Source organism: Macrobrachium rosenbergii, chromosome 59 (assembly GCF_040412425.1).
Source record: "Macrobrachium rosenbergii isolate ZJJX-2024 chromosome 59, ASM4041242v1, whole genome shotgun sequence".
Taxonomy (NCBI): Eukaryota; Metazoa; Arthropoda; class Malacostraca; order Decapoda; family Palaemonidae; genus Macrobrachium; species Macrobrachium rosenbergii.
The window spans coordinates 33,864,614-33,892,113 of record NC_089799.1 but is presented as its reverse complement, the minus strand read 5'-3'; the positions used below and the strand labels follow the sequence as shown (position 1 = coordinate 33,892,113).

Sequence of the window (27,500 nt, the reverse complement as noted above, 5' to 3'; positions counted from 1 at the left end):
TTAATCCACAGAGAAAAACATAGCCAATATGAGTAGAAAAACTAGACCAGTGATTAGCAGTCCAAAGAAGCCCAATATTTCAATAGTTAATTTCAATAAAGAATCTAAACATGACGACAAAAGTTTTATTTATGTATCTAAACGACATGAACTCACTAATACAACAATACTGGTGTTTGAATCTGAAAATGAATATGAATGCTCATTTCGTTGAATTAGACTACATTCCTAATTGTTATCGAGCATTACCAGGAGATACCGAGCTATAACACTAGCATCAATTCGGTTTCATTTCCATGAGCTGATTTGCTTCCGACAGCTGTCTAAAACCCCGACATATTCAGGAACACTTGCATTCCCTATAACCCTTTTAAATACACCGCTGTTTTCTAATTCGTCTTTATCCATCAGCGGGACAAGACCTTGATTCACCAGTCGCTGAGCAAATTTGAAAATACATGACTGACAGCAAATAATGTATTGGCTGCTAAAACACCTTCAAATAAAACCAAGAGATTCCTTGGGAGTTATGATGAGCTCTGAATCGCACAATTATCTCAACAGAGCACTCATATTAAACACAACTGTAATTAATGAAGACTTGTCATGAATCAGACATCTTGTTCGTGGGCGGCTTCTTTAATGGATGCTAATGCTTGGAAATCACAGCATCTCGTATCCCCTTTGATTTCAACGAAAAGACCTCATCGTTGAGAAGTTAACGCCTCGTGAAATATTCAGTTACTAAACTATTATAGACCCTGAATTAATAAATACAATATCCCGATCCGTTAAACAGTAAGAGTTAGAGTTATATCATTATCAAAGAATCGTAACTAGATACAAACATCAACTTTCTCGTTACTCCCTGGCTTTCTTGAATCCATAAATCAGTGATTCAGTTCGTCTCCCGTTATAATTATTGTTGCTGAAATGACGCCCCACACATAAATAAATAACTCAGGAATGTGAGATCACGATGGAAGATAAGGAAAAGTGTGTGAACCCCACCCATATACAACTACACACACACACACACACACACGTGCACAGAAATCTAAAGACCAAAGACGCCCGACACTTACCTTGAAGGATGACTCAACGTCGAAATAACAGCCTAGACTACTACGGGTAACCTCTGCCTGCCCTTCATGGAATCACAAGGTGCCCAGGGCGGTGGAGACCGCTTTCAAGGATGACCTTGGGAACCGGCAGAAGGCGAAGTCGGAGGTGGAGGGTTACCGTAAATCCCTAGAAATGTGTCTCTATCCCTTTTACACCCTTCGCGGACAAACTCCCTCACATACACTGACTCCCCTCCCCTTATGGCTTGGCATTTTATACAACTTTTATCTCCCCGGTCTCTCTTTCTCTCTCTCGCTCGCGCGCGCTCTCGCTCTCTCTCTCTCTCACCATTCGCTATATAATTTTTCGTTTACGTCAAATGATCCTTAGCGTTCACGTCTCTCTCTCTCTCTCTCTCTCTCTCTCTCTCTCTCTCTCTCTCTCTCTCTCTCTCTCTCAGACACTCTAGCTAGTGTTTAGAGATTTTCTACTTGCAGCATTTATGACCAATAATCTTCAATGAACGCGTCTGTGCTTCTCTCTCTCTCTCTCTCTCTCTCTCTCTCTCTCTCTCTCTCTCTCTCTCTCTCTGAGCTCCACGAATCTTCTTTTTCCCTACAGTTCATCTAAATGACAGCTTTAAAACCAATGATGAACTTTAAAACCACTGACAAACCCAATGAGACAATTCTTGTGGGAGCAGGACATCCTCAGAGTGGAATCGAGGTCACACAGCCTGGTTTCTGGTTTTCCTCCTTGCGAACGTTCCGGGTTCTTCGACATCGACATTGTGTATATCAAAGTTTTCGTTCACGCGCCGGTTAGAACACTCCTCGATAAAATACTAAAGAGATTCTCAACACTAGATATGTTTATCTTTAATAAGGAGAGAAAGGAGAAGGGAAACAGTGAGAGCGAGCGAAAGAGAAAGAGAAGCTCAGCTTCCGACGACAACAAACACAGACTGGATCGAAACGGAATAATGCCTGCGATGGTCTAGGCTCCCCTCACCTCTCCTGAATCCCCTCTTCCTCCAACATCTCATTAATATTTACAGAAGACAAACGGCCTCAGATGACAGTGACGAGCATTTCTGATGGATAGAAGGCCCCAGGGACCCTCAAGGATAGGGGTGGGGATGCCTAAGGCTCCTCACGGACAGAGGGGAAGGGAGGCCTAAGGACCCTCTTGGACGGAGGGAGGGAAGGCCTATGGGGCCTCTTGGAGAGAGGGGAAGGGTAGCCCTATGCTGTGACCAACGACGGCCCCTGGGGTTGGGGTTAGGATATTGGGGTTGCAAAAGAGTGTGGGCAAGTTCTCTCCGTGAGGGGAGTCACCAACATCTACGGGAGCATAGGGGACATGGATCATAAGAGGGGACATGGTGGAAGGGGGAAGGGGGTGGGGTGGGTGTTTGCTAGCAAGAGAGAAGCAGAGTGATATTACGTTATCTTCTTGACACCACGGGCCATTTATGGGTGAGAATTGTGGGAAGAAAAGGGAGAGACGGGACAGGAGGGAATAAGGAGTGGAGGGCGAGATAGAGCAAGGAAGGGGTGGAGGGAGGTGGTGACATATGGGAATATAATAGACGAAGGGGAGATTAATGGATCAGCCTGCGAATCTTACGATACAAAAGGCTGATTTTCTGTTTTCGGGTTCAATGATTGGGCTTAGCCCATATATGCTGCAATGATTGGAAATGGAGAATAAGAGAGAGATCTTCTTGATTATCTTTCGCTTTACCGAAAGTAATTCTCGACAACAACTGAATCAATGCAAATCAAATAACGAAAGTGACTGACACTACAAGATCCTCAGCTGAGCAACTTTGATGAGAAAGTTATGCGGACACACAATAACTAAGACACTGACCTATTAGATGAACATAAAGGATTATGGATAACACAAGTGAATTCAAAATTAAACAAAAATACCAAAAATATCTAACCACAAAATGTATAAACCCACGCACACACATTATATATATAATATATATATAATAAATTATATATTATATATATATATATATATATATATATATATATATATATATATATATATATATATATATATATATATATATATATATATAAAGATAAAATCCACGAAGGAAAGGAAACACTCCTCAATAAAATACTAAAGAGATTCTCAACACTAGATATGGTCACCTTTAATAAGGAGAGAAAGGAAAAAGGAAACAGAGAAAGCGGAAGAGAAAGAGAAGCTCAGCTTCCGACGACAACAAACACGGACTGGATCAAAACAGAATAGTGCCTGCGATGGTCTGCTAAGTAAAGGACGACAGACAGTCGAAAGGCCTCGCAGCACTCCAGAGTTTCCCTTTCCTTCGTGGATTTTATCTTTATTTATATATTCATCACGTTCCATATTTTCGTGATTCAGTTATATATATATATATATATATATATATATATATATATATATATATATATATATATATATATATATATATATATATATATATAGTTTAGTAAATAATAAAAGCAAAGAAATTACTATTTTTGTTGATTTGAGAATTGTTTTTAAAACAATACAATAATTTTGGAAAGCATATGCAGATGAAACATGGCATAAATGTCGCGACGTATCCAAGCGCAATATATCTGATCCCTTGAAAATGTAACAGAGAGAGAGAGAGAGAGAGAGAGAGAGAGAGAGAGAGAGAGAGAGAGAGAGAGAGAGATATAACAGAAAAAAACTTGGATGCAAAATCATGCCGGTCCGGAAGAAAAGTCAAAACAAAGCCTCTCCGATATGGACTTACACTTCAGAAATAGAAGCATTTTCATGGACTTATTCAGGACACTATTTCAAAACACTGTAGGCGGATTTTGCCGTTTCATAAAGCGAGAAGTTCCACGCAGGGTTATCACCGACGGCCGATCAGTAAAACTTATTTTTTTGTCAGCACAGTGTACCCGAAAACCTCATGCTTGTGGCGTGGGGACACCTGATCCTCCGGCCTTAGGCCGTGGACCTTATTGATTTTGGGATTAGGACTGTCCCCATCGCCCCAACAAATCATGACCCTTAAAGTGTCACTTTAACACAGTAACTTGGGAGGCCCATCACACGGTAACTTCAAATAGCTTTAAACAATACTTTTCACCTCCAGGACACGAAATCTAACAAATAATTTGTCTAACCTCGATCATTTTTGAATACCAGCGCATAAGAGAAAATCTTGTTGGACACCAAGCCTAACTTTAGGAATAATGCAGCCAACACCATGCTGATAGATCTGGATAAGCCTGTCAGTCATTGTTAACTTACCAAGAAAGGTAAATGTTTCGGGAAGACCTCCTGCGTCAGCAGCAAAATCATCATCGATTTTCAGAACAACTCTGTCACTAGACTGCCTGAAGACTTCTTTGGGTGAGACGACAACTTACGTGTCCAAAATTTTAACTTCTGAAGAGTATCGATTATGAAATTGCGGCTAGAGCAATAACTCAGCCATGTCAGTAATTAATTGCCATTGTTTCCGCAACTCTTCGGACCACTGCGGTTTGGTATGGCGTGTCATAATACCTTTTTCTTTTTAATGTCGTTTACTTCTTCACTCCAAATGTTGCTTAGATACAAGCCAAGCTTCATATAACAGCTGGAAGGCAAGGACATCCCTGTTAGGCAAGTGTAAATTTAAACATATCGTATGGAAATATATGGGAAGAAAATGAGTCCCTGGATAAAGTTTGATCTGAATACATCTTCTCATCTAAAATCAGAATTAAATATACAAACTGGACACGGGTGTTAAAAACGGCGTGCGGTCAAGATGACGTCACCTGATCCAATGATTTATGTGTAGATATTCGTTCGAAATCATGCGCAGAGCGTTAAAAAAAATGGAGCTAATCACCCAAGTTACTTACCTTCCTCATTCTTTTACGTTCAGGTAATGACGCCAAGCCGAAAGATCCGTCATTTTTCGGTTTGACATCACTAGTTTTGTTGGTATCAGACCACTGGTAAGTGCGTACTAGCTCTCAAACGAAATTCACAGCTAACAAATGTCATTAGATGTAGGCGATGGGTCTATTTTGCTAAAGGCACAGCAATCCTAGAAATAAGAAGCACCCTGGGTACTTGTGTTTACCCGTAAGCAATGAAAATGTCCTTAGTGCTAAACAGAAAGGAACAAAGGTGGGCATTTTTCCCTTAGAGAACTTCCCAGCTGGATCCATGCCACTCGAAAATAAAAACTGTTTCCCCTTAACTGATCTGGAGTTAATCCTGCGCTGCTGAAAGAAGAATTGGAGGAAAAATAATGAATAAACTGTAGACAGAATAAGCAACTAAGGGCACCGAAGAATGGAAAGGACATTTGATGATCAGTGATGCAAAGAAAAAATATTTTGAAACAGTGAAAAGGTTCTAATATTATGATACCAGTCTGATTTAAAGAAGCACCTGTGGTAATTTTTTTATATATAACAATCAGCTAATTACTAAAATTGGAAGGAAATAAGACGAACTATGTATGAATGCATAACAAAGCAGAGCATTTTTCAAGAAATAATATTAACGAAAAATACATTTCTGGGTGTTGCATGAATGGCGGTACATAGAGAAGAAAAACCTCATTATAAAGTTTACAGCACATATACAAATGCAAGTTACAATTCCTGTAAACCTTTATCATTCCCGCAACATTAAAAGATAATGACAGAAAAAGAATTATGGCCAGAGATTAAAATGAACGTAGATCATAAAAAGAATGATCGGAAATGAAGAAAATAATAATCAGAACAACGTGTCCTAAGGATTCAAATATATGTTCATAAAGGCTGGTATTTGCGGAGGTGTGAGCTCTCTCCAGACGCTTTCTTGTTCTGCCCATTACCGATTCCTCTCCGGGTCTCCTTTTTTTTTTTTTTTTTTTTTTTGCACCTTTATTCGATCGTAATTTAAAACTCTCTCCAGAATTCTCATTTAATCTTCTTCATGTCGTGTTCTCGTAATGTATTTAACACAAACTAAACACTCGTACAGTTTGCATAAAATTTTGAGCAATAATAGATAAATGTATGTGCCACCGCCCTCTCTCCTCCTTCATATACCGCACAACCTTTGTATGAGAGAGAGAGAGAGAGAGAGAGAGAGAGAGAGAAAAAACTCCACCCAAGAAAATGACCGACGAAGGAAAATTGAGCGTCCTTTCGAAAAGGTCAAGAAAGCCTGTTTCTTAATCCTCCTCCTCCTCCGTGCGAGGAGGGACAACTCAAGGATTTAATCGGCTTGAAAAGGATAAATTGCGCAGTAGCAGGACTGCGCCACTACAACCGACGCCAACGATTTCGAAATTGCGCCTTATGATTGGGCAGACGAAAGAATTACCCAAACAGGATGTTTCTTAATCACTGGACTCGTCAGAGCAGCGTCACCGTCTCTCTCTCTCTCTCTCTCTCTCTCTCTCTCTCTCTCTCTCTCTCTCTCTCCTATTCAGCTAGAAGTAGTTTCGCGACTTCGTCACTGGTAATTGCTCGTCACCAATAGAAACGATGACGTCACGATCAACGTTACGCCACGCATCTCAGCAGCTACTAACATGACCAAATACCCTTCGAGGAATAGCAACCTGATTCTCCCAAACCTTCCCTCAAATTGAATAGGTCTCGTTTCGTCAGTGGAACAAATTCGTTAGTAGGTTCTCTGAAAAGAAAAATACACACTAATTTTTATATGACGAAGGGTGCTCACGTCATAATTTAGAATGACACACAACGACAATCTAAATCTGCAACAACTGTTTATATAATAGAATTCTTTAGAAAATCGTATACACCAGATTCATGATTCCCTGCACTTGTTTTCGTGTCATTTTCCTCCTTTGTGCTACCTTCTTGCATATGCCTGCAGTGAGGATGTTACACAAACCCTGTCAACGGAGGAATAAGACTTCGAATCACGTTGAAAAAATGTACAATGTTCCAATGTAAAACGAGGAAAAAAAATACGGAAAAACTCAGTAGGTTAACGAAATATATATAGACAGACAGAATTAATATGAGTCAGGTAAGAAAAAAATCTGGCAAGAGGTCCCACATACCAAATATTTCTGGAACCGAAATCATCGCACTTTTTATAAATTATCATCGATTACAAACCCCTGTCGCTCGCTTGGTTAATAAACAGATCAGGGCGGTTGTTCACCGTGCATTGTTTTTTGACGCAAATATAAAATTATAGATTCAAACGAAGGCACCGTGCTTACCCCATACAAATGGGAAAACAAGCACGTTAAAAGAAGTAATAGTAGTTATAGTAACAGAAATAACAAAACGAAGAAAAGATTAGCTTAAAAGTACCGAATATTCTGTAAATCAGTAATAAATACATCACCATCAAAGATCGTAATTCTGATCACTATACAAATGGATCTGAGAATCGACACAAAGTCATCAGGGGTGGGTGGGTGGGCAACAGTCAGCTGCAGCGTCATTAAATCCAAGAACTATCAGCCTGTTTGGAAGCATCACAGAGTCTCAATAAACACAGCCTGCTGATGAATTTACCCTTGAGACCCCCTTCATATCATCACACTTGATGGCAAATTTTCGCACCACGTTGCTTCCTTATTCTCTCTGCAAAATTTTCACACGCTTCTGCATCCCTTTTTTTCCTTCAATGGCTTCTTTCCTTTCATCGGTCGTATTTTATATTTATGGCTGCTTTCCTTACGTCAGTTGTCTTTGATATTTATTTCTTAATTCTCTCATCACATTCTTTGTTTCACTGATAGAGTTATGCTCGTCATTTGTTGATCCTTCTCTCCCTTGTTTTAGCTTCTTAAGGAATGAATTAAATGTCGTTTACGCACTGACATCACATGCCACTTTCTCATTTTCACAGCTCGCTTCGGCGTGCTCTGGAACTAGCTACTTGCTTCCGTTTTTTCTTCACCAAACTATCGTACTCCATTTTGTTAACATAACTGAACCATATCACAAGACTCCAATCTATCTTCTCCCTTACGGTACAATAATTTTTCCTACCACTGCTTTATACAGTATAGCCACATTTCTCACTGTTTCAATACTACTTACTCCACATACACGATACTAACAATTAATCTCAACATCTTCCGTTGCCCCTGCATTTATATTGATCATCTGCGTTCCACGTTCACAGAGGAGAGTTGACTTAACTTTTTCAAACTTTACAACTTTGACATCCACTCACATTCTTCTTTTCTATATTTCATTCCATCCATTCTGTGACTTTGCTCTCATTCTGCCATTTATCTTGATCATTTAATCACAATTACCTGCTTGCATCTAATGCCTCCAGTCTTCCTCCATCCACAATACTACTCATTGCTCCATCTTAATGATTTCCATTTGCCCTCACAGTCTTACTCCAGGTCAACATTTCCTGCTACAAATTCATTCAAATTCTTTCACATAAATCAGCCAATCCAGACCCCACTTTTATGCAATTTTCTTATTCCACGACTTTAATCCTACCTCTAATTTTCTTTCTCTAATTTGTCTAGACCTATTTTTGCACCGAGCAAGTCACCCTTCCGTCTACAAATCTGGACACAAACTCTTTTTCTTATTCCACGATTTTAATCCTAATCTAATTTTCTTTCTCTAATTTGCCTAGACCTAGTTTTGCACCGAGCAAGTCACCCTTCTGTCTACAAATCTGGACACAAACAGTTTTCATCATAAATACTTTAATTGACTTTTGTTAATCACCTCATACATTATGCATCCTCCGGAGACACTGTATCTTTATCAATTCTATCTTGAGCTGTTTCTGTGTCAGTGTATACCATATCAAATGCCGCTCTTGTCCCATAAATCCCAAGCTTCCCAACACCTTATCCCTAGTCTAAACTTACACTACTCCTTCCTTGTGAAGGTTTCTGATTTCAGTATTTTTCATAATATACTGTATATATATATATATATATATTTTATATATATATATATATATGTGTATATATATACTGTATATATATATATATATATATATACATGTATGTATATATATATTATATATTTATTCTCTGTAATGCAACTGCTAGTATATTAACCTACCAAGTGAGAAGACCCAGGTCCGATCTTTGGAGAGGACAGGCAAGTGGGGTTGTTCCATTATAAGCTCCTTGTACCTTTGTTGACCTAAGCAAAGAATCAAGGACCCAGCTGTTAGGTGAAAACCGTGGCCGTAACCAGAGTTAATAAAACAGAGGACTAACACCTGGTGAGACCCCTAAAGGAACAAAGCATTAGGTAAAATTATATACATACTCAAGCTTTACACAAACATAAACTCACACACAAACACATTATATTTATATATATATATATATATATATATATATATATATATATATATATATATATATATATATATATATATATATATATATATATATATATATATATATTATATATATATGTTGACATCATAGTCCCTCATCCTTACCAAATCCATTATTCACTGACAAGTTTTGTGTGTTCTAATGTTCATTTTAGAAGTCAAAAATCCTGCCTTTTCACATTCACTCGTACATAATGAGAAAGTAACATTCTTAGAAACCAATGAATCTTTTTTTTTTTTTTTAGTTCTCCACTGCTACATCTTGCTATTTCAATCTCATGACTGGTATTGTTCATATTGTACATCATACTGAAATTCACACAGCAGATTATTTTAAAATGATGTCGACTTTAATGATGAACATTCTCCAGGACTCTACCTTCAATAGCCTTCAACACATTCCACAACAGTCATCAAATGTCATGTCGTCACGACATCTGCTATTTTTGTTCTGTCAAGGCGGCAAAACAATTACCGTAGCAGTTTTTTCTTTCATCTTTTTTTTGGGGTTCCTTGTATAACTTCAAATTATAAGCACTGCAGTGTCATCCAGTTCAAACACTCATGATGTCTAGAATTTTCTTTCTTTACTAGGAATTTAGGCGACTCTAGTCTATGTTTTGTATATTTGTCATTTTTTCTAAATTTGATAAATAAACATATATACTGTATATATGTATATATATATATTTTTTTTTATTACAAGGTTCGACATCAACAGAGGATATACAGTAGACTTGCTTCGTAGATGATGAAAGGTTACAAGTCAAGAAAAACGAGCAGAATAGAGGGGGGGAGGGAAGGGGAGTAGCATAATGGAAACCATTCACAAAACCGTGCAATCCAGTGATTACTGCTTCTCATATAGGAACTGTGGGCAAGGGTGGTCTTACGGGTGTTACTACACCACTTGACAGGAGTTTGAACGTCTCATTTACCTTCACCACAACAGTTTAAGAATGAAGAAAGACAATGAAGGCAGATCTGAATGGGAGAGTAAGAGAAGAGGGAAAAGTCACGATTATTGACCAAATGGATTGCGCTTGAACAGTGAAGGAGATAAAATCAAGGCCCCCAGATATGAAAACAATATTCCAAAACCGGAAAAACAAGGGATTCAAAGTTTTGGCAAAGTTATGAATAAAAGAACTCGAAAACTAGTTCCTCGTTGGTCGAGTCGGTAGAGTTCTCGGCAAGCACTCTGCTAGGCCCGAGTTCGAGTCTCCGGCCGGCCAATGAAGAATTAAAGGAATTTATTTCTGGTGATAGAAATTCATTTCTCGATATAATGTGGTTTGGATTCCACAATAAGCTGTAGGTCCCGTTGCTAGATAACTAGTTGGTTCTTAGCCACGTAAAATATGTCTAATCCTTAGGGCCAGCCCTAGAAGAGCTGTTAATCAGCTCAGTGGTCTGGTTAAACTAAGGTATACTTAATATTAAACTTAATCGTTCAGTAGCAAATTTAGTACCTGGAACTGTTTAATCTCTCCAATACCAGTTCCAAGGCGCTGCTCAGGATGTTGAAAGAAGGTGATGTGATTAAATTTTCATAGAAAATACATAGAGGGGACGGGAAACGCAATAGGGCAGTAGGAACTGTCCCACAACCATCAAATGTGTCCGATTTATAATATTCCCTTTGGATAAGCTTGCTGTCAAACACCTCTTAATTGTTACTTCTTAGTGCAGCAACGGTGGGGTTTTCTCCCAGATCCCCCCTTTAGGTCGTTGTACATCATTTCCTTTATTTTTTGGATCTCTTCATCTTACGTCCCAACCACTCCAACTCCCTCTTTGCACTGTCCTAAGCGCTGACTGGCCGAAAATGCCCCAGTGGTTAGCGTGACACCCCAAATTTTAAAAATTGATCAATGAATACGACACGGTGAAGGCGGGAAAGGGCAACTGATAAACGCTTGAGGAAAAGTATGAGAGAAAAGACTTCTGAGGAATACAACTGGAGTTGAGGAAGTTGAAGCGTAAAGATATGAAAAAAAAATCTGAATTAAAAATTTCAGAAGACAAATTTACTCTAACGATACGCAAGAACTGACAACGGCATAAAATATTCCGTACAGACACCGCTCCTTCTCAAGAATCAGAAGCCTATTTAGGGTTGAAATTTAGTCTTCACTAACGTAGGAAACAATGTTATCAGATTTGAATAAACTACGCCACACAGCAAAGCCATACTTTGCCTTTATTACCCCGTGCGCCTAATTTATAACACATGGGTAAAGATTGCTGAAATGAAAGCTACTCTAATTCCTCATCCCCTATAGGAAAAACGAAGACTGGTTAGATACAGTTAGCTATCTTACGTGAAAAAAGAAATTAAAAAGCCGTAGAGATATGTTATTGCAATAAATGCATAATATTTGCTAAAGGACAAATAATGTTCAAGTAAACCAAATGATTATCTGGACTGAATTTGAATGGAAAAATTATTCGACATCTTCCTTAAAAATAATAACTAATATCACTACACTCAAGGTTACAGATGCTTTCATAAAACAACATGCATTCTTAGTCTTATCAAAAAGTCACTGCTTCCATCAGCTAACCTAAAATCACCATTTTCATATTTTCATACATGCAGCATTCTCCCAATAATTATTTAAGGAAGGTAATTAGCGTTCTCATTCTAGCACAAAAGACGATGTAGTTTCCCCAAGTCCAAAGGCTGAGTCATACCACCAACCAATGCAGTACAATCAAAGGCATCAGTAGTCATTACAGAATGGCTGAGGTTACTCACCCACTAAAAACCCATCAGTCAGATGTATTTCCCCATTCCTGTAATGAGAAAAAAAGCAGACTTCATGTCATTAGCAAATTAAAGTACAACCATGGGAGGGTAATCTTTAGCATTTTCTAGTAACTGTGAACCAGTCTTCCCCACGTGATGCGATAAATTTTCATTAATTTCACTGTAATAGTTAGGAATAGAGCCTTCAGTGACAAAACGAACCACTTTGTATATTTGATGCTATGCTCTTTGCCAGGCTGTCAGCTTTTTATTGCCCATCATACCTGCGTTTGCAGGTACCCAAACAAAGAACCATACCATGGTGATTCAGTATAATTATCCATTCTAAAATCAGCAGCAGTACAAGTGGTACTTTATGTAAAACCTCACCAGAGATTACACTACCCTCATGGAATCACAAAAAAATCAAATATCTGTTCCTTCCCTATAGTTGCAAATTCTTTTAAAATCACTAACACTGTATACAGTCTTATGATAAAAATAATTGAGGCCAAACACTACAGTAATTATCTAGGAAAACCCTACAAATCCAAAGCCTTCATCAGATTTGAAGCCAAAATTATATACAAGCACAGTATCCTCATGAATGAATGAGGGTAGGTTCTGTTCCAAAAAATGGCATATCTGTAGACTGCAGTAACTACAGGCCAATTTCTATTCTCCCTTTGCTCTCCAAAGTTGCAAAAAAACTTATTTTTAAGACGCTCTATAAGTATGTGGAATCTAAAGGATTGTTTGCTGATAGTCAATATGCATACCGGAAGCAGTTAGGTACCTGCGATGCTCTTGTAGATTTGACAAGCCATTTGCAAGAGAACCTTGAAAAGGGTTTTGAGTGCAGGGTAATTCAAATATATTTCAGTGCTGCTTTCTGTTTAGTAAATAACATGACACTTATTTATAGACCTCGGAATCTTGGAGTGGGTGGATATGTTTAAGTTTACTTCATGATTTCCTTACAGGTAGGCAGCAACGAGTTGCTGTTGATGGGACCTTTAGCGAACCTATTGTGTCTGGAGTTCCACAGGATTATGTTCTTGGTTCACTGTTATTTTTAGTGTATACAAGTGATATTGTTGTTGGCCTGGAAAACAAGCTCGTTCAGTATGCCGATGATGCTACACTTGTGGGTGTCGTAAAGTCTCCACTTACGAGAAATGAGGCTGCCGTTATTCTCTATCGGGACATGGAGCGGATTAGTGAATGGTGTAGTCGGTGGGGTATGAGGCTGAACTCCAGTAAAACGAAAACACTGTTGATTAGCAGATCCCGTACAGATTTTCACACCCCATCCTCCCCTCCAAGTCAATGGGAGTCCTGAATGAGTCTGAAGCTTGAACTGTTCTAGGTGTAACTTTTGACTCACATCTTCCTTTTGAGAAACGTCTAATGAAAGTATCAGCAAATGCCGCACGAAAGTTAGATATTGTACGAAAGGTCTCATATATTTATAACAGTGATAAAATCAATAATTTATTTTAGGTCATTTGTCTTTCCTTTACTAGAATACCGTTCTCCGGTATGGATGTCTGCTTCTGCCAGATTTATCTCTTTTAGATTGAGTGGTTCTTGGTTGTAGGTTTCTGTTTCCTAATATTAGCAGTTACGACCTGGACCATAAGCTATATTTTAACAGAGGTCTTTCGCATTTTCAATTAATCCCTGATCACCCCCTTTCCTGCTGAGAGCAACCAGATTTGCTGAACAGCAGAAGCACCAATATGCAGTAAATGTGCCTCATTTGTAGAACTTCTCAGTTCCAAAGTAAGTACACCTTAGTTTTACCAGACCACTGAGCTGATTTCTACAGGGCTGGGAAGAATTAGACTTATTTTACGTAGCTAAGAACCAATTGGTTACTTCCTCTTATTGTGGAATCCACCAGTTGGAGAAATTAATTTCTATCACCAGAAATAAATTCCTCTAACTCTTCATCAGCCGGCCGAGGATGAACTCGGCCCATCAATGACAGTGGAACCGACTCAGCCAAAGAAGGGCTTTTTCTGTTCCACTGCACCGCTGAAACAGTCTCCTGAGAATGTCGTGCAATTGTTCAGAAGTTCTGCTCAGAAAAAAGAGGTGTGTTCCAGCTCCAGCATAAAATCAAACAAATGCTGATAAACCGACAATTTATTCTCAAGTTTGTAAGATATGATGGTAAGGCATTGGGCCAGCAGTGATCTAACATCAAGCTGTCTCCTCCACATAAACGCAAGTGGTACTTTAGAGATGAATATACATTTACTCAGATATTAATCATTTCAATGTGCTTTGAGAATTGCTTATATTCTGTAGAATATCTAATCATCAAATATATGAAGGAATTTTGACCATTTATCTTTTCTAAAGCTCATGAGAGCTAAGAAAATCGGAAATTCACTTGGTTAGCCTTGAGAAACAACAGTGAAGTAAACAATGCAAGAAAAACCTATTCTACAGAACGAACAAAGGAACGCAAAGCTGCGCTACAGAACAGACCAAGAACTATGGAACAATTTCAGGGGAATAAAGCGAAATATACATAAAAGGTAAAAGAGAAACAACTGTTATTAAGAAAAATTAACCAGGAATCCCTGGGCATTTATGTAACTTGAAAAAAGAAAAGTCCAATACAATTAAGACTTCCAAACTTCATCTCTCTCAGGGATCAGAGCATTTCATTGTGTTGTTGTTGTACGATGGAAATTATATCTTGACCTATATGTATTACTCATTCATAGCAATCTGAGTTAGTGTCTATCCATATACATGGACTCATCAAATATTGCAACGACTGTAATAAAGGTACCATAACAACAGTTCTCATTCATGACAATTCTCATTCATGACAATGAATTTATCTCATGGTGACTCAAAAATAAACGCCGTAAGTAGACACATAACCTATTTCAGCTATAGGAGTATGTAATAAAACAAATATCTTAACTTTATGCAGAAATAACCCCAGTAAAGTCTTTTAGCCTAGATGCTAAGACGAGATTAAGATAGGAAAATATTATCTTAAAATAATGAATACGGTACGATATACACACACACACACACACACACACACACACACACACACACACACACACACACACACACACATATATATATATATATATATATATATATATATATATATATATATATATATATAATATTATATTTCAAAAAACCTTTTTACCTCCAGGTGATACCAGGAGGACAGAGCCTTTGGGTTCATAGCATGTCTTTGGGTATGAGGCTGCCAATCTAAACCCTTATCTTGACCCAAGCTATTGCTCACACTCATTTACAGTTGGGTCGCCTGATGAACGGCAAGCCCTACCCTGCACAAGTGATCACGCGCTCTATAACTGAGTTGAAGCTTCATAAATAGACCAGTGGATAAACATAAATTAACTATCACGCCCAACGTATACACATAAATGGCATAGCTATCCTTAAACTGTAGTTTAATCTTGAACTGATAATACTTTATTATTCAGTCAAAAGAGGTAAAGGCAAAAATTTTCGAACAGAACAGCCACCGTTAAGAACCAATATTATACTTCGATCTAAATCTACAAACTAACATAAGAAGATTTCCCTTCGATGTTATAAAAATGCCAGACAATATCAATTAGCTACTCCTTCGGATTCTGGTCCTGCTGTTTTACTTAATTTTTATTGAGGATCAAAATAAAATCTTAAACTAAAGAAGCCAAAAGATTGTCTTTAATGGCCAGCAGCGTTGAAACTTAGTGTCTGACATTAAGGCCTTTCGAGAACCTGCAGTTAAAGAATTTTTAAAACCCTGGCATTCAGAATTTCTTTGGACAGGTCGTTACACGAACGTCTTAGTCTATAGGTTTAATGAAATAATGAATACTTGTATAGAACTTGTATCACAGTCATTAACAGAAAATGGTCCAAGATAATGAAAATTGGGTCACGTTCTCATAATCGTCGGGTTTGCATTGGTTTGCGGTAATTAATGGTTAACAGTATCACGTGTTCTCTTCCCAGAACTTCTGATGGAACGAAGCCCATCCATAAGGCCTCTGGGTCAATCAAAACCAATCTTTAACAGCAAAAATAAAAGAAAACGGGGCGATCCATTCACAGTATCTCTAAATGACAAAATTTTCAAAGCGAGTAATATAAGAAAAGAAAAATAAGATGACACGTCAAAACACTACGTCATGGGGCCCGTACTAGATACCACCACCCAAGGAATCATGCAAATGCGGCTGGTTACAATTGTTGGAATTCCTTTCCCACGCTTCTGAACTCTGACCTAATAGCCACAACATGACGTCATCGACCTAAGTCGTGACGCCACTATAGGCGTCCGTCAGTGTCATCAGTTTTTGCGGCTCAAAATCTCCGGCTTCAGGAGGACGGACTTGGAGGAAGATCATGGGTAATAATCTTGTCAGAGAGAATCGAAAGTCGTAAATAAGTGGTTTCAAAAGAGAAGATTATGATCACAATTTAGGACTTAAAAAGATCAATTTGGGTGCCTTCAAAGAGTGCACAAGATCCTGTTGCTTCTGGGGGTAATTGCCTCATTTTATAACGACGGCAACTTTTTTTTTTTTTTTGGATACTGGGCCAACAATAATAAGTCGCACACATGCACAATGAGAGATAAGTGGATAGAGGAGAGAAAAAACCTTAATCCTTTTTAAACAGTGAGAAAACGAAAAAAAGAAAAAGATATGTATAGGCAGAGAGATAGACAGAGGTATAAATACAAGTGCGTGACAGACAGACAGAAGAGAGGCACGGAGCTTGTTTCTGTTACTGTATGAAGTTTGTGACTCAAGTGGCAAAATTAACTAGAACTCTAATAACAGAAACTGTAACCAGAGAGGAAATACATAAAACAAAATCATCAGGAAGCTGAATATGATTGCCATTACCTTACTTTTCTATCTGAAGCCATACGTGATCTCAGTACATGACATTTATGACCAAATATAGGTTTCTAGGGCCACTTTGAACACCTATGTTGTTATACATCTGCATAATGAGGTAATGGTGTGTGTGTGTGTGTGTGTGTGTGTGTGTGTGTGTGTGTGCGCGTGTGGGTGGGTGGATCCATATTTACAGGTCAATATCCTAGTTTTATCATATCTCTAATGCACCTGTAAACATAATTTTGGCATTTATAAATAGATTTCTGTGTTCAAAGATATTATTTTTGGTGATAAAAGAGATACAACATTGAAAGTACTGGAAGCTCTTTTACACCTGTATGGTATAATATTCCGGATTTCTGTAGGCTTGCAGCAACAGACTTTGGAAATAAGTAAGAGGGAACCATTGCAATACGAAAAGCATCATCTGCGTACTTTAATATCTTACTTCGCAGGATGCGAATCATGCCACTTGGAAAAAAACGTCCAAAATGGCACCTATCGAATACAAAATAAAAAAGGTCTAGCGTCACTCAAATCCCCATCAACAACAATTGTCTCTTATAGCCATTTAATAAAATGGGAATGAGATCATGTTTTAAGAACTTTTGGTAAACCAAGGTAAAAGCAGCACTAAAATCGATTAGAACAAGCCTCTACTTAAAACCACTGTCAGTGTTATAGAATGTAACTAGTCGGAGCTAACTGTCAATTTCGAAGCATCAAGATTCAATGCACTTTCCTACAGACAGAAACACCAACCTTGTAGCTACCTTACAGTGCGCTTGAAGGAAGGCGCTTGTTGTATCATTTAGGTTCATGAACCATACACATGCGGTTTTATCTTGAATTAAGCCTATAGTATATGACAATCTTTTCCTTTGTAGAGCATCTTTGTGCACCAAGAATTTCTACTAGCGCTGCCGTTCCATTTTAGCTGGGTCTGCTTGATTTGTACTCATTAGCATTGTTCTAAATAATTTGTAAAGAACAAACCAGAGTTTCATGAAAGATCTCATCGGTAATGATCAGGGAAACCTTACTTTGATGACATGGTATTCAAGTTTGATCTAAATATCTTCAGTTATAGTGGTTCTTCCTTCATAACTCTAAATAGCTTATATTCAAGGGTAAAATCCGAAAATTTTCCTCTATCTCTCTTTCCCACAATTACTCGTTAGAAAATTAGGTATGATCACATTATTCAGTAATACAGTATAGTCTGACATATAATGTAAGTAAAGTATATATTTTTAGCTAATATCATGTTGTATAATACAACAATATGAAATGACCTCAATTGCTGGTGCGTCTTCTGTGGTTGGTGCACTCTTCATAAACCTGAAGGGGGGGAGGGGGTTGTTAAAAATAGAGTATTGTAAGTCTGAATGAAAGAAACAGCTGATATCTGCCAAGCCCTATAGAACACGCAAGTAAACCACAATCAGTAGAAAAGATATTTGAGGCCAATTTTGATTCCTATTCTCGTCCACGTCTGAAATAAAGGTATGTTAAAACTGCCAAAACCCTCTAACCAGTTCAGTAAATGAATTTAAGGCAAGAAAGTAGGATTATTACTGCCAACGATGACTTGGCCTCCTAATCCTGTAGAAACCTTTAGACCCAGACTAATCAGACATTCAGTTTGATATCGTTATTGGTGCCGGAACGGGACTAAGGAACCTCTTTGTCTCACACAACCTACATATGGAGAGGAGGACCATGATTTTATGGGCAATTTGAGTCCTGGATTGGACACAACGAGATTTTAGCCGTAAATTACATCACTCTCCTCCAAAATCAGCTAACCGATTCCAAAAATAGAATTTATTTGACCAGCAATCATATTTTTAGATCAAATAGAGGCACTGATATGTGAAAGAATGCGGTCACTGACAACCATTTTAAATTTAACCCCTGTTCGAGCTAGTGTGCATAATTATGTGCGGGGTTTCCCTACCTGATTCTTTTTAATTTCATACCATTTATCATTTTCCATTTTCAAATATTGATTATGAAACTTCAGTCATGGAACTTATTGTAATGTTTCCTACAAAAGGATATTAGGATTGCAATGCGAGAAACCTGCCGAAATCTTCATTGATTAAACCGTATTACTTGATTTAGAAAGCCAGTGGCGAAGCAATTGGTTTCAAAAGTGGTCTTAACATTAAAGCTTTAAACGTGGTTGCAATCCCATTTTAGTTTCTGTAAAAGAAAACTACCGAGAAGATTATTCGTCTGTCCCTCCGCACTTTTTCCTGTCCGCCCTCAGATCTCAAAAACTACCGAGGCTAGAGGGCTGCAAATTATTATGTTGATCATCCACCCCCCAATCATCAAACATACCAAATTGCAGCCCTCTGGTCTCAGCAGTTTTTATTTTATTTAAGGTTAAAGTTAGCCATGATCATGCTTCTGGCACCGCTTTAGGTGCCAACAACACAGGCCACCACCGGGCTGTGGTTGAAAGTTACACGGGCCACGGCTGAGACTTGCATGGGCCGAAGAAACTTCGGCGCATTTTTTACTTGTTTATTCTTATGCATAACAACTAGTGACACACGTCCGACAACATGGGTAAAATGCCATCATTTTCCCAGATCAATGGAAGGGAGAAAAGCTGCATGACTTTTCTGTAACAAATATGCATATTTGATTAACATTCTTCTCCGACCTCTATGTGTAAAAACACTTGAGAGATATATATATATATATATATATATATATATATATATATATATATATATATATATATATATATATATATATATATATATAAAATCATCAATGAAGGGCAGAGGACACACAGATATACAAGCTGACTTTATTCCAACGTTTCGTAATTATCGGATTAATTACATCATCAGGGCTGTTAAAATAAAAATAAAATTCTTTGTAAAATCGTAAAAGCTAAAAATAAAGGCTAAAATTATTCATACAAAATTTTCACAAATGTACACAAACATTAAAATTAGAGAACAAAAGTTTTAAAAATCATTACATTAAAATGAAGTTAACAGAATATGCAGTAAACTGAAATTGAAAACTGTGAAAGGGGGTTACAGAACAAAAGATTAACGACCGACCTAGAGGGTGACAGCTTTAAACTAAACATAAACATAAATAGAAAGAACACAAGTCAGGATAAATATAGAGGAGAGGAGGACGTGTGAGTGTTTAACGACAGAACAAGTTGTTTGATGAAAAGTGATTCCAGGATAACAAGGTCTTGGGGGTTGGTGGTATGGCCCAAAATGTAGAAGTCTTTATTATCAATGTGTGTTTTACAAATTTTTGTAAATTTGTAAAACACACATTGATAATAAAGACTTACCTACTTTTGGTTTATCGAAAAACACTCACAGAAAATTTGTAATTTCTACATTTTGGGCCATACCACCAACCCCAAGACCTTGTTATCCTGGAATCACTTTTCATCAAACAACTTGTTCCGTCGTTAAACACTCACGTCCTCCTCTCCTCTATATTTATCCTGACTTGTGTTCTTTCTATTTATGTTTATGTTTAGTTTAAAGCTGTCACTCCTCTAGGTCGGTCGTTAATCTTTTGTTCTGTAACCCCCCTTTCACAGTTTTCAATTTCAGTTTACTGCATATTCTGTTAACTTCATTTTAATGTAATGATTTTTAAAACTTTTGTTCTCTAATTTTAATGTTTGTGTACATTTGTGAAAATTTTGTATGAATAATTTTTAGCCTTTATTTTTAGCTTTTACGATTTTACAAAGAATTTTATTTCTTATTTTAACAGCCCTGATGATGTAATTAATCCGATAATTACGAAACGTTGGAATAAAGTCAGCTTGTATATCTGTGTGTCCTCTGCCCTTCATTGATGATTTTAAGTATGGATTGACTCCTGACTCCTCACACTAATATATATATATATATATATATATATATATATATATATATATATATATATATATATATATATATATATATATACATATATATACATATATACTGTATATATGTGTGTGTGTTTGATTTTGGCCATAATCTTTCTCCGAAGGAATTCTCGCTACATGATAATGCACATGAGGCACTGTTGTTTTTCGATTCTGAATAATATATATATATATATATATATATATATATATATATATATATATATATATATATTATATATATATACATAATATATATATAATATATATATAATATATATATATATATATATATATATATATATATATATATATGCACAGATATAGTATATACAATTTTTATCACAGCGTGATCCATTTTTCTATATTCACAAGCATCAAACTACAAATGTCGTTTGCTATCCAATTCACTATAATGCTTGTGAATATATATATATATATATATATATATATATATATATATATATATATATATATATATATATATATATATATATATATATATATATATAATATATGCCTGTAAAAATGCCAAAATGTAGAAAGCAAATGCTATATTTCAGAGTTCAACTGTCTCTCTCATCAGGTAAACAGTGAATGAGAAAAAGTTACAGAAAAGCAGTATTTATACCAGAAGGTCCATAGGTCAGCTGTTACATCACTCCAGTTGACAATTTCTCTTTAATTTTCTTAATCGCTTGTTGGAGGAAGATTTTATCTATAGCATCTGAATCCCAGGCACCTTTTGAAAGGTTCATCATATTTCTTTGTTTAATCAAAGCTGATTCCACCATCTGGCTTTTGAACCGACAATTGCTGCTATAAACTATACGAGAAAAATTCCAGTTTATTCTGTGATTATGGTTATTTATGTGGTTAAAAATAGCTGAGCTCTGTTATCCTTACCTAACTGAACGCTTATGCTGTACTAATCTGTGAGAGTGATTTGCCTCTAAAACCGATTTAGAGGCAAATCACTCCCCCAGAGATTAATACAGCAAAAATGTTCAGGTAGGTATGGACAACATCGCTCAGCTAATTTTAACCACATAAATAACCATAATCACAAAATAAACTGGAATTTGTCTCGTATAATTTATAGCAGCAATTGTCGGTTCAAAAGCCAGATGGTGGAATCAGCTTTGATTAAACAAAGAAATATGATGAACCTTTCAAAAGGCACCTGGGAGTCAGATACTATACAGTAGATGAAATCTTCTGATTTTAAGAGAAATTGTCAACTGGAGTAACGTAACGGCAGACCTATGGACCTTCTGGTATAAATAATGCTTTTCTGTAACTTTTTCTCATTCACTATTTGCCCGGTGAGAGAGACAGTTTATACTTTCTACATTTTGGCATTTTTATGGGCTCCTTATATTTGATGGAATTCTGTTTTAACAGAAAATATTTCATAGTCATATATATATATATAATATATATATATATATATATATATATATATATATATATATATATATATATATATATATATACTATATATACTAGCAACCAACCTGGCACTTCCCAGTAAAACTCTGAAGAACTCGGAAAAATTTTCCTACATCTTTGAATTGTTTTGTCATGTAAAGGATGTATAGTGTCATTGAAAATGCTTTTCTTTCCTGTGATTAATAATTCTGTCTTGAATTCATTAAAGAGATTCTCTGCTCGGGGAAAAGGTGAGTGTCATACAGACTTTTGCAATGAACAGAAATTCACGGATACCGAAAGATTAGTGTTTAAAGAAATTCACTCATGGAAAGGAATAACGGATGAATCGCTCTACAGACAATATAGGGGACCCTTTGACAAATTATATACAGTATACCCTCCATGAACAAATGGATGCCACGTCAGTGAACATATGAAGTCATACTTAAAAGCGAAAATTGCACAGGAACTGCCTTACGTCATCAAAAGCCTGTACTAATGTTAGCCTTCCTCCCTACCCACCCACCCACCCCCTCCTCTCTCTCTCTCTCTCTCTCTCTCTCTCTCTCTCTCTCTCTCTCTTCCTTTCATTCAAATCAGAATTTAACAGAATAATTTCATAGCAATAACGAAAAAACAACCACAACTGATAAAAGACATGTCAGTAGGTCTATGGGGACGAAGTGTGGTTTGGGCATATGCACAACTTCAGTTAACCACGGACCGTTCAGTCGCCTAATTATCACTTCATTTTCAAGACTGGTATTCGATCGTTATCGCATAAAACTTAGATGGTAGGTTGTCAGGTTGACAAACAGTTTCAGAATATTCATAAGTTAAGATACAGTGTCCGTTGGCTGTATAAATATTAAATTATATTATCACGATGGTAATTTTAGACACCGTAAAAAGAGCTGCAACTGTTTTCGGTTTCTTGTGAGTGTTAACGAACATGTTTCGATTTCCTATGGCGTTTCTGAGTGAAAGTGTAGGCCAAAGTTTGAATGGTCTAATACAGAAATTGTCGATATATGGTGATTTTTTAGTGGATTAAGTGCTTAGATATGATGATGGTAATACCTCAAGGTACTTAAGAATTTGTATTTTATTGGCGAGGTATACTTAAAATACGTTTGGCCTAAGATGAACACTGAAAAAATGTGGTAATTTCGTCGCGAATAATTTTTTAATGCAGGGGTAGTTTTGTCACAGAAGCATTTAGTCTGCTAATGCGCATGCACAGATGGTGATGGATTTGCTTCGTCTATAGACGATGAATTAGTTCTTGATTCCAAAGATGTGCCCGTAACTACAAAGTTTTCTTCATGGATTAAATACTTAGATATGATGATGGTAATACCAAGGAGTATTTAAGAATTTGTATTTTATTGGCAGGATATGATTGAGATACGTTTGGCTTTAAATGAACACTAAAACAAACCGTGGTAATTCCGGCGAGAGTAATTTTTTAATGCGGGGGTATGTCTGTCACAGAAGAATTTGGTCTATTACTACTCGTGGCGAGGATTGTAAGGTCTCATTGGTGTGGTGGTAGAAAGTACATTTTGAATTACATTGCTTTATGGTTGAATGAAAGTAATTCTAATACAGTCAAACATATCTGTTTAATGTTTTGAATGTACTAAACTGATTATGGGGTAGGCAGTGGGAGGAATTTAATGAAATCATACATCTGACAGCACCTAGGAAAAAAAGGTGGAGAGTCAGGAGAAAAATGACACTTAACCCAGAAAGCTGAAGGGAAAGGAGTCATAAAAACGAAAATTTCATTTGTTTTGTCTGTGTTTGTATGTCTGCCATGGGGTAGGGGTTTGATTTTGATATATAAACCTTTCTGGAGTGACATTGACGTCGTGTGCGAATTTTTGTCTGGGTCTTTCAAGCGGTTCAGATTTCTATAGTGGACAAACATTCACTTTGATATATATATATATATATATATATATATATATATATATATATATATATATATATATAATATATATATAGCCTATATAGGTATATATACACATATATATAATATACAGTAAATTATATATACATTTATTATATATATATATATATATATATATATATATATATATATATGTATATACATAATATATACATATATATCCAGAATCGGTGAAGTGTTACCTGACATAACGGCAACTTCCTCAGATAAAACTTATGGCCAAAAATCATATATAAATATTAAATATAAAATATATATATATATATATATATATATATATATATATTTACATACATACATACAATTATCAAAACACACCACAAAATCAAACTTTCAGTTTCAGTACATTCTTGTAAACACAAATATCAGAGGGTGAGAGGAGGCAACTGAAGGTGCATAATAAAATTCACCAAAAAATCAACGTAACTAAAAATAACATAGGTCTATAATCTTAAATAATATCAACATGAGTCAGTTTCCACATTTTGCTTGTCCATTTAAGTTGTCCCACCAAACCTCTCTTGAAAGGAATAACTCTCTCTCTCTCTCTCTCTCTTCTTCGTTTCTTTCTTCCTTTCTTCCTGTCCTAAAGAAACTCATTTTTCGAAAGTACTCCCGACGCCTCCCTTCGCCTGAGTGTCTCAGATCCTTCTACGTTTATTCCCTTTCCTAATGATCGTTTCAGTAAAGGTATTTCTATCTTCCTCTTTTTCTGCCTCGCTCTCGCCTTCGTTTGAGTAATTTGCCATTTCACTTTCTCTCTACCTTCAAGGACGAAGCTCATTTCTTTAAAGTTCTCCAACCACATTTCTTCGTCCGTGTACCTTAGAGTACAATATTTCCGTTCTTATTCTTTCTTTCTCGTTTTCTCTCGCCACTTTACATTTCTCTTCCTTTCTACCCCACAGTATGGAAACCATTTTCTACCTGATAGCACGCTACTTCCAGTATCTTTTCTAAAAGTTATCAATTTCAAAGTCTCTCTCTCTCTCTCTCTCTCTCTCTCTCTCTCTCTCTCTCTCTCTCTCTCTCTCTCTCTCTGCCACAAACGCCTTTTTCATTTTTCTTTCTCTCTAACCTGGAGGAGTGAAACTCATATTTCAAAAGTTCTCCCTGGACACCTCCCTAAATCATGGACCTTAGAGCAAACCACTATCATTTCTTTTTCTAGAGCTCTTTCTCATCACAGGCTCTCTCTCTCTCATTTTACGTCTGTTTCTCTGTACCCCAAAGCATGAACCTCATTTCTCAAGGGTTCTCTCTTTGCAGTTCCTTTCGTCTGTGGACCTCAGATCATACCACGTTCATGACCTTTCTAAGGATTGTTCCTATCGAAGGTTCTCTCTCCTTTATTTATTACGTCTGGCCATTTGCATAGAATGGTTTCCAATTTTTGGACTTTTTCCTTGAAATTTTCCTTCGTATCTCTACCATGAGTCTTACTATTTTCCCTCCCATTTCTAAAAACTGGTCCCTTGACAATATTTCCCTAAAATTCTCTCTCTCTCTCTCTCTCTCTCTCTCTCTCTCTCTCTCTCTCTCTCTCTCTCTCTCTCTCTCTCTCTCTCTTCTCAAGTCATTGCTCTTTGTGTTTTTCGTGAACCAGAGGCTAACATGGTACTTCAAAAGGTAGTGTTCAGGAATCATTTTTGCATGCATTTTCTCCCTACTGCTGTCTTGAATGTTAGTATTGAAAATACTCTAATAAATTATGCAGGCTATGCAATTCTTGTTGTAGTTAATGTTCCCATAATTAATTATGTGCTAGGGTTAACACCTAAAGACCGGGAAGTTATATAAGAGAGTCTTGTATAATCTCTGCTAGGGCCAACTGAGGTAAGATATTGCCTAGACTTAAATTTCATCTAAAAGTTTTATATCTAGGAAAGGACTTTTAGCACCCCCCCCCTCTCACCATGCACTCTTTTCCAAAGGGTTTTTACCTACATGTGTTTGTTTTAGCTATCAGGAAGGGTAGAAATTTGTATATTAATTCGTTCCTGTTGTCCTGAGTTAGCCCAGCAAAAACTAGAGATTTATTGGGTCAAATTAATCAGTGATAGCAAATATTAAATGCTAGAAATTTCGAGAGAGAGAGAGAGAGAGAGAGAGAGAGAGAGAGAGAGAGAGAGAGAGAGAGAGGGGGCTGGAGTGTAACAAAAGAAACTGTACTGTTCTTGGATTCAACTTGCATGTGTTTGAGTAGAAACCACACGTAATTATCAAGTCACTGGAAGCTGATATTTCAGGTGTGCAATTAACCACAAATTCTTAAAAATCTGAGAAGGAAGGTATGTTTTATAAGCTCAAATTTATGGATATCTGATTTACGCTCCCATATCCAAGCACTACCAGAAGCCTAGAAGAAATGAGTCAATGATATAGTCAGCGCGGTAAATATGCCGAACTCCAAGAAAACTAAACCTTCAGTGGCCTGTTGTACACGGACAACGCTGAGTTTCTTACTCTCAATGCTTGACAATACTGGTGCAACCCTCAACTACAAGATGTCTGTTGCACGACACTTACAATGCAAATCATCTAACGCTGCCAGATAACATAGCTTCGTTTGCAAGACCTCTGTGAAAATATGTTTCGGTAACTCACAAGTATAATAGCAGTGCTTTAATTTTATCTGGGTTCATTGAAATTAGAGGCTGAATGAGCTTTTAAGGGACAGCTGATCACAGTCTCATTAGATGGGAAGGGCATAGGGTATATTGAAAAGATTTTGACATCCATCTGGTCAACTGCTCACAGCGGCTGTTATTCAAAGCTAATCAAACTAATATTTCAGGTACAATACTAAGAGACCTACGTAATAATTTGAGAACAAATGAAATTCGCGGAGAGTCGATATTTTGGTCCACTGGCCCAAACTAAGATACAAGTTAGGTGTAAGTTTTCATACGAGCTCCCACCATGCATGGATATGCGGTTTTCAATTCTGCAGGCTACAGGCATTAAAGGAGGTCTGTAACAGAAAGCTAGTAGTTCAGTTAGAGAGATACTATGGTGAATTCAAGGGAAATTATGGTCGCATTACTAATTTGATCTCATACCATACTCAAGTCTGTCGGGTCCAATGTTAAA

General features: G+C 36.9%; 1 protein-coding gene across 1 annotated transcript in view; it reads right to left on the bottom strand.

Moving 5' to 3' along the window:
- The window catches only part of LOC136837530 (uncharacterized), a 409,835-nt gene that overhangs the window by 75,523 nt on the left and 306,812 nt on the right, over positions 1-27,500 (bottom strand). Inside the window, exon 3 of the mRNA XM_067102377.1 lies at positions 12,188-12,225. Coding sequence (XP_066958478.1) covers positions 12,188-12,225 — 38 coding nt within the window. The remainder of the gene's footprint in view (positions 1-12,187; positions 12,226-27,500) is intronic.